Below are 9,210 nucleotides of genomic sequence, written 5' to 3'. Positions count from 1 at the left end.
AAGGATCAGTATGTGAAAAGACATTAGAGATGGTGTTACAGAAAAATTGCCAGTACCTCACTATGTAAGCAACCCGTGCACGTTTTTTGTTTATCACTAGCTTCCCAAAGCTGCTCCACCGATGGCCTTCAGGCCAGGCATGCCCTGGACAGTTACTGAGGTGGCCCAGTGTTTACTTTCTGTGTGGATCCAACACTTCTTCACTCCTAAACCAGAAATGAAGATAGTGTTTCCAATTAAAATGAATAGCCTCAGTTTTGGGGATACAGATAAGAGCCACTAGCAGTTCTCACTTCGTTTTGGTGTATGGGCTTATCTGGAATTTGTGCTGCTGTAACTAAAAGCAGGATCTGGGAACTACTAGGCATCTGCCTTATCAGAATAATTAAGAAACAATTACTTATACTGTGTTTGATATCAAATAATAGTTTAATGAAATCTCCCACAGCCAATAGTTCTTCAGAGTGCTATAAATGCTGGCCATCTCAAAATGAAATGGTTAAATAGCTGACACTTTAATTTGTGCTCTCAATAGTGTCCTGTTGTGTTTTCTAACATGGAAAGAATATAGTCTTTGCTATTAAGATGCAGGATTAAAACAAATGATGCGCACTGCTGTTCAGTGACCTACTATTGCCAATGTAACAAAGAACGTGCATGTGATTTCACCTGCACTTGCCGATTTCCAGCTTTTCACAGTGTATCCACACCTGAGGGATTTTTATGCTTCCTACCCTTGGGACCCACTGCTCAGTGGAGGTCTCTTTGCTGAGCAATTGAGAAATGGGATACCAAAAACAGACAAAGAATAAACTCATGGCAGAAAATGCAGCAACTTCAGCTCTCTCATTGCTTTCCGAAAGCCGACAATGGGAAACTACAGTGGGCTGGAGACAGTCTACTAAATAATTTATGACATACCGTGCATTCCTGAATGACTTTTTCCCTATTAGACATGCATTAACACATGGGAGCCTAACACATGGAAAATCTTATCTAACCTCAGAGGCCCCCACCGTTCCACTACCTCAAGCTAGACAAGAGCTTAGACTACTCTGAGCCAACGCTACTGTCTTCTAAAGAGATTGTGCTACAGTTTGCTCTACCTCTGCTGAATCCCAGCTTGGGTTTTAAATACACCTTTGAAACAATCATTATACCAACACAGGCTTTATCTACTACATTCATTGCTTGCGTCTCAGCAGAGACTATTACCTCAAAAATCTGCTTTTGTTAAACATGACATTATTCAATGCTACCTCATTCCTAGTCACAAAACTTTCAAAAATCGGGGAAAAACCCTCATCTAAGACTGCACGCTACATTAAAGTACCATTTTGTATTTTTACATGAGGATTACCATTCCCCCAGATTTCAATTAATTACTATGGACCATGCAAAATGCCACAGACCACAGAAGCTACATTTTCAAATGGATGTTTTTATTAATTAATCAGGCATTGAACCAAGTATTGTAAAATAAACAGATTTTGTTCATTAAAAAATGTTCAGAAGAATACCATTCATAGCAAACTTGTTTCCTCATAGTCATACAGAATATGCAATTGTTCAAGAAACAAGCCAAAAAGGAACACCTGACTAACTACTGTCAGTCTGTGTGTGTATATATGTATATATGCATATACACAAGTTACACACCATATTTGTGCATATACTGGTGTGTGTGTACGCATACATATGTATACATATATACAGAAACGTATACGCACAGAGTACTGACAATGAATAGCCCACTGGAGAAATGTGGCTTAGCTCCAAATGAAGTATTCTGTGTTAAAATAAAAATGATACAGCAAGGCCTGTAGATAACAGACTATTCTTTTTCCATTGGCCAAAACCATGATCTGTCTTTAGACTCACAGTCTATATTTACAATGAAAATACGTGAGATCATTGGGGATCTTTCCAAATTCATGGTATTACTTCCATCCAGCTCAATCTCTGCCAACATTGTATGGCCAAACACTGAACAGTGTTTTCAGTTTGTCCACTACTGAAATCAGCTTCTAGATTTAATATTTCTGGCAAAAGAGAAGATACACAGCCTTGCTAAATGTACCTTGGTAATATACCCTTTCCTTTTAGGCAGAAACTTGGCAATAATCCTACATTAGAAGTCCTTTCCTCCTGCATCTTTTTATCACTGTTTTGCATCAGTCATCTCCTGTAAACTCATTATTATAATTTTCATGCCACATCAGCTACCTTCCAAACATCTCAGGCCAGATCATCTGGGCCATGTACCTCAGATTGTATTAGCAGCCTTGTGATCAATTACAAAATGTAATGTTTGGGGATTTATTTACTTTTTCATTTTTGAGGGTATACATTTCTTTATTATTAAAGACACTATGATAAACACTGCAGTTCACTATATGTACACATTTTCGCTTATTTATGTCAATTCTGGAAAGATCAGTGGCTCCTACCTGTGAACCATGGGATGGTGCCCCAGCTGAAAGCCACGGTACCAGCAACGTACTGTCAGACTTTTCTCCATTTAATTCAGCAATTAGCATGGCATGTAAAGGGAAATCAAAGGAACATGGATAGGCATTTATTTTCTATTAAAAAAAAGGAAAAAATCAAATAGGCATGTATGTATTCCTCATTTTGCTCATAAGTTTTCTACACCATCATAAGGCAAACTGTAGTATAGCTTGGTACCTGGAGAATCAGTGTTTAAAAAATCTGAAGCTGAGCTTGGGACCATTTTAGTTTGGACCCATTAGTGAACAAAGTGCATTAAGGCATCCTTTTCAAAAGACACCTAAAGCATGGTTATAAATTACTGAGCAAATCCTTTCTTAAAGCTGGTATTCAATTTATCCTCTTTCTACACAGACAGATTTTCACCACTTGCATAGTAACAACAAAACACTGTAGAAAAACCATTCCTTTAAAGTTGTCATATGCCTCAAGCATCTCCTAAAATGATCATTTATACATAAGCATTGTAGTAATTACAAAGGGCTTCTACTCTGTAGAAGGAAAAGAGAAAAAAAATGCACCTGATTCAGCTTTGAGATAAAGTAGGTGCAGCCTCTATTGTCTTCACTGAAGTTCATCCACCAACAAAGACCAGGATGAACGTAGGGCCTGCCCGTGCAGATTCCTACTGCTGCTGAAAACTTGTTATTTACTCCTCATTCACAAAGAGAACTGTGCTTTCCCAAACAACTCAGGACAATGATAACTATGAGTAAACCCCAGCTGCAGTGTTTCTCCATACAGCACACGTAAAACAGATTTCCTTGCTTTGTTATAGAGACTACATAGTGTACGACAATGAAACATTTGTATTTAATTTAAAATCAATGGTAAAGTGGCGCATGTCTCACTCCCGAGTTGTTGGCTGGGCTTGCTATGTCGAACCTTGTAAAATCAGCAATAAGCATTCACATGTCTACCATCAGAACCGTGACATCTTCTATTACAATCAATCCTTAAATGATGCTGTGCTTTATCAAATTAGTCTACAGTCAGACCTTGGATTGGCTGCTCTCCTCCAGTATTGCTGATTCTCAGCGATGGTATCAGTCTTTCACATCCTCAGTGATTCCACAACGTTTCCCAAAGATGAAGGCAAAGCACTGGTAGATGGGAATGTTGCCATCAATAAAATAAATCACCAGATCATTCATCCACTCGTGTTTCTAGGAGATATTCCACACGTTTTTTTATGAGCAGAGAGCGCACTGCCCTGTGAACAGAAGTAAATCAAAATTTCTTCTTTTGCTGTGTTGGCTAGCTGCGCTTCCTCACTTGTTTATTTTTGTTCTTTTTGGTCTGCACCCTCCTATGTGCAAAGGAGAAATTATGAGATCTCGCACTCAATAAGACTGGTAATGAGAGTGCTAATATTGGCACGAATAAAACCTGCAGTATACTGACTTGTCCACTGTGCAGTTTTCATCCTTCCAATTTCCTGCTGTTATCCACTGCAGAATAAAATGATGTAAAGGGCTGATGAAGCTTTAATTAATAGGACCATCAATGTGCAAAACAAGTCATTTTCCAGGTGTCCAAACCAGGCTTTCCCTTCTCTCTCTCTCTCTTTTTTATAAATAATTTATAAATCTTCCTGTAAGAGACTAAATACAAAACCAACCAAACAAAACCAACTTCAAAAGAACGTTCTAAGATATTATTAAAGCCACTTCTTGTCCTTCCGTACAAAGTAGACAGTAAAGAGATATTCTCCTCTTTTCAGTTCTGGCCGGATTTGGCAGGGACGGACGGGATGCTGCGTGGTCCACCAGCTCCAGGCAAGCTCCTGCGGGCAGCTGCCTGGCCGCCCTGGGAAGAAGTGTCATCCTACCTTTCGGCTTTTAGCAGTCACGCGAGCTGCTCGGAGGAGTCTAGGTGGTCAGGGATAGGCAAACCAGTTATAATGGTCAAACACTTATTCCACACAGTGAACGTGGGGCACACCGGCTGCCCAAATGTAATGTCAAAAGTGTAAAGGTGTAGGGTGTTCAAAGCATCGTAAAAAGCAAGGGAACCGTTGTCATAGTCCAGCAAAATTCCGACCCGCCGGAGGTGAGGTGCAGGCTCGATGGGGATTTCTTTGCTGTTGTGCCGCACCACCCACGTGTTATTGCAGCGGCAAAGCACCCAGGAGGCAGAATTCTTCCCGATCCACTCGTGCTTCGGCGCTGACTTGTAGGAAATACCAATGGCATACCTGGAAAACAAAAAACAACTCAAGGAAACAAATGCTTCCTGCCACGTTTGTCTCTTGGTGAAGTCAAATGTTAGCCCAGAGGACTCACTGGAATGGCCCAGCCTCTTACTTCTGCTGGTTAATTTCTAATTAAGTGACGTTTCACCACAATATCTGCCCAGGCTTAATTAATGTTTTTCCCCATCTCTCTTTTGGGTCTGAGAGGTCAGGGAAACTTCATTGTCCCTTGTATTGTTTGCAGTATGGCTGCTATGGTAATTTTTTGGAGCACTCGCCTCTGGTATTCAAAAGGAAGATTGTTGAGTACTCAGCAACTCAGAGTTTAAATCACTGGGCCTCAAATTTCCACTTCCAAACAGATGAATACAGAGGAATTCATTGATTTTAAAATACAGTGCTATCTGTCAGCTAATCTGATCTCTCCTTGCTCCTTTAATATATGGCCCAGAAGAAGGAATGCAAGAGTAAACATCAAAGGACACATTAAAAAAAACATTTTTGCCATTCCCAAATATGTTTTGCCAGATGTTGGTGTGGTTTTTAGATTCAAATGAGCATTTTTGAGACTGGGTTTTGCGCCAAGTGAAGCAATTGTAGGTGAAGACATTTGCTCTGCAAACCATAATTTATGGCAAGATGTGCAGGGTAAAAGGATTGTGAAAATGTTCTCATGAATGGACACTGAGGGCAAATACTTGATTTCTCATATATAACAGAAATGTAAAAGTTCCTCACGTTCTAGAGACACTGCAGTAGTTGTTGGGCTTTCAACCAACAGAGATTAATGTGCCATAAGTTACTCTATTTCCATCCCTTAGCGTTGGCACAGGCAAACAGCATTTTTCTTGTTTGAGAGAGTGGGCATACCTGAAGACCTTACTGATCTTTCCACTCCATTAACCTCCATCATGACTGTTGCCTTTGAATCCCAAAGGATGACATCTCTTCCACTGACTAAAGGGCCCCTGAAATCCACCCCTGTATGACACAGAGGATCATTCAGGAGCGGAGGAATGCACTCCTCCATTTCCTGCCCCTTGCTTCATACCCTGGGGCACAGACCTACAGCTCTGCTGCTCCGTGCCCCCTCCCCAGAAGCAAATCTGACCTCCGTCCCTGTGAAACTGGATCATCAAATTGTGCTCATATTTTTTTTTTTTTCTTACTGAAGGACGCTAAGATCTTTCACGTTTGGTAAAGAAATGATCACACTTACAAAGTTCACTCTGTTGTATAAACAAGATGAAACTTTCTGAGCTCTCCAATTCACTAAAATCTTAAAATGTACTGTATGCGGGTTCCAAAAACAACCATCCTCAGCCATGGAGTAAAAGTCTTGTGAAGGCCGCTAGATATAAAGATGCTCTATCTGGCAGATTTAGTTCCAGAGTCCAAAAGTGCTGGAGATTGGGAAAATAGTCTGGAAAACTATGTGAAAGTATATGCTTGTCCTGCTCTTGTACTGTTCCCCATGCCTCTGCTACTGGTCTCTATCAGAGAAACTCTGCCAGGACTTGCACAGTGTGAACAAGTGATTCTTTTCACGTATATTTTTATATACATACCACGTACTCCCGCTTATAACCACTTCCCAGTAATGCCGCCCGCTGTCAATGAACACGTTGCCAGCTACTCCATAGCTCCCCTGGCTTGTGAATCGCTCTGGTGTGTGACTCTTTTTGGAGGATGTTTCATCACGTTCCACTGTCAAGTTATCATGAGACACTTTCAATTTTCTATGAGCAGATTTGGGGTCCAGTTTAAATGGCTGACCTAGAGAGGCAGAGACAAAGATGGCAGAAGAATGGTTTGGCTTTGATTTTGAAAAGGAGAGTGGATTAGCGAGCCCCTAAGAAGCCCACAAGATTACATAACCATATTAATCTCCTCCTCTGAAGCGTTCACGAGATAGACTAACCTAGTCTGCCCCTGCAATAGCTAGTTTGCTTTGTCAGTTTACTGTCAATCTCATTGTGCACTAACTTCCCCGTGTCGATAATCCCTGAAAAGAGCCCTGCATAATCATCATGCCCATTATCTCTGACCTAGAGGTAACCTGACTACTCTAATTCTTGCGTGTAATTGAAACCAATATACATGCTAATAAAGGTCTGAGGGTTGCTTTTTTCACAGCATATTAGATTTAGAATAAGTTATGTTCTATTAATTCTCTAGGGATAAAGCTCCATAATAACATCTTCATCGTTACTACAAAAAAGTATGATTTCAAATCCCACAAAATTAATTTGAAAATAAGAAGAAGCACTAGCCTTGTCTGTTCGTTCACTCACAGCTTTATTTATAACAAGGACGGTCAAAAATTCAGGACTGCTTTGGAAGGATGCCCATGTGGTGCTGGATACCGTGCATTAAAAAGAAGGAAGTGAACTGTAACTTGGTCCAAATAATATGGTGTAAAAACATTACTGAGGCTGTTGCTCTTGGCAAGTATCTTTGGCTGTAGCACAAGGTTTGTAGACAATAACAGGAAGCTTTTTGGTAAACCGAACCCTGTAGATATATAAAGCCCACCACAATTCTGACAGGCTTGCTCATTGTGTCAAAAAGCAGAATGATCATTTACCTCCACCAGGAGACAACTAGGAAACTATGACTCCATGAGTGGTCCAGCAAAGCCCTTTTCCCTTCTGACTGTCTTTCATATCAAGGGAAAAAAATCGGTAAGCGGAAGATTTGATGACATGCACAGAAAACAGAAATGAGCACTCTCATCAGGTCTGTGTCAGGCACTGACACGTGTACTTCAAATAAGATGTAAACTGTTCAGAGTTTATGAAGGAACAGTTAAGCATTTCTCATGCAGTAAACCTGAAAGCATTAATGTCGGGGGTAAGAAGAAATTCAGTTCATCTGAACAGTGACAGTCAATACGTGTTTGTTCAGATCTCTAGGCAATCTGAAAATGCAGACATTTAAAATGGGAGATGATTGAGGCAATACTAATTCGCAATTAACATTATTAGAGATGGGTCAGGAATTAGATAAGGAGTACTTTTACCTTTAGACTTACCATCTACTTTCATAATGTGTATTTAGTTATGTATTATGATCAAGTATAAAATGAACCTGTTCAGGGGCACATTTTACCTGCTTTTTCTTATCGCTTGGTAGCAGTAAAATACCTACGGCCTGCCTCTCTAGTTAGAGAGTCTAACAAAGGTTAGTAGCCTTCGTGTTGCTGAAGCAGTATCTGAAGGATGTCTTTCTCCATACTGAAGTATATCTGGTCACATCATTTCTCACAGTCACCTGAGAGACTGCTTTTGTGCCACACTGGGTCACAAAGAGACAAAAAGATAAAAGACTGCCATTTCCAAACAGGTCCTCTGGTTATGCATTTGCTTGTAGGTTACCAGGTTTAACAATAAGCAGATTCTTGGTAGCAGATGTGGGGTTTATATGAGCAGCTTTTACACAGAAATGCAAGCCAGGTTAATAGCAGAAAGGGGAAAATAAGAAACATCCACGTGCCATTCCCTGCAGCCTCCTTCTTGCAACATTCAGTATCGCCCCTCTTCAAGCCCCCTCCCTTACAATAAGCAGGTTTCAGAGGGTGCACAAATCCCAGTGTTCCCTTTCCAGTGCTCAGAGCTGCCCGTGATGACTACATGACTGAGGGATTGGCTGGGACACAAGAAGAAAAAGGCTGAAAACCAGTCTTAAAATTCCTATACTACATCTGCTAATAATTTGTGTAACCATTGTTTTTTTGAAGTGGGATCTCTGACTACTCTGCCACCTTGTTGAACTCCACAAAAAACTGAGGAGGATGGAGCTAAGGAATTTTTTTAATGTCCTAAGAAAGAGATCATTTTGGAGGATAAAATTAAACTGGCAATTATCTTATGAACATTATATAAAAATAAAATGTTTTATTGCAAACACAAGAAAAGATTTTGCTTTGTAGAGGAAAAAGAATAGAGAGGACATTAAAACAAAACCACAAAAGAGTACTTTCAATCATTTCACATGTGATAGCTCTGTTCCTAAATGATATTTCCAGTGACCAAACTACAGATGTATCTCTCTCTCAAAAAAAGTAATTTCTGCCCTATTGAAGACTCTGGCAGTCTTGAATCGAGTTAAATAAGTGGCTTTCATTGTGGGAAGCACTTTAAACAAGTTAAGCTGCTCTGCGCTCTTGTATCTTCCAAAGATCAAACCTAAGAAGGAAGGCAAGAAAGGAGAAGAATGTGTGCGTGCCGCATCTCACGCTACTCACTGTTTGTCTTGAGCTTGCCGGGCTCGCTGCTTCTGCTGCCCGCCTGATTAATGGCCTTGACAATGAAGATGTACTTAGTGCCACTCTGTAACCCGTGCACTGTGTAGTGGTTTTGTTTGATATTGGGAACAATCATCCAGCTGTCGGCTGAGTTGCATAAACCTGCCATTTCAAACAGAGCACATTAGTCATAACATACTAAACACTTTGAACAGAGGAACATTTAGAGCACTCCTGAGCACCCAATGACCGATACGAA

The 9,210-nt window shown here is 40.4% G+C and overlaps 1 protein-coding gene across 3 annotated transcripts in view; it reads right to left on the bottom strand.

The window, feature by feature from the left end:
* Positions 1-985: 985 nt before the first annotated feature.
* Positions 986-9,210, bottom strand: part of MID1 (midline 1) — a 153,303-nt gene continuing 145,078 nt past the window's right edge. For all 3 annotated transcript variants that reach the window (XM_075522463.1, XM_075522471.1, XM_075522479.1), the window contains exons 8-10: positions 8,952-9,113; positions 6,274-6,481; positions 986-4,708 (exon numbers count right to left, since the gene is read on the bottom strand). In XM_075522463.1, coding sequence (XP_075378578.1) covers positions 4,360-4,708; positions 6,274-6,481; positions 8,952-9,113 — 719 coding nt within the window. In that variant the 3' untranslated portion in view covers positions 986-4,359. The remainder of the gene's footprint in view (positions 4,709-6,273; positions 6,482-8,951; positions 9,114-9,210) is intronic.

The sequence above is a fragment of the Mycteria americana genome, chromosome 1 (assembly GCF_035582795.1).
Source record: "Mycteria americana isolate JAX WOST 10 ecotype Jacksonville Zoo and Gardens chromosome 1, USCA_MyAme_1.0, whole genome shotgun sequence".
Classification (NCBI taxonomy): domain Eukaryota; kingdom Metazoa; phylum Chordata; class Aves; order Ciconiiformes; family Ciconiidae; genus Mycteria; species Mycteria americana.
Note: the sequence above shows the minus strand (reverse complement) of the source record. Positions and strands in the feature narration are given on the sequence as shown.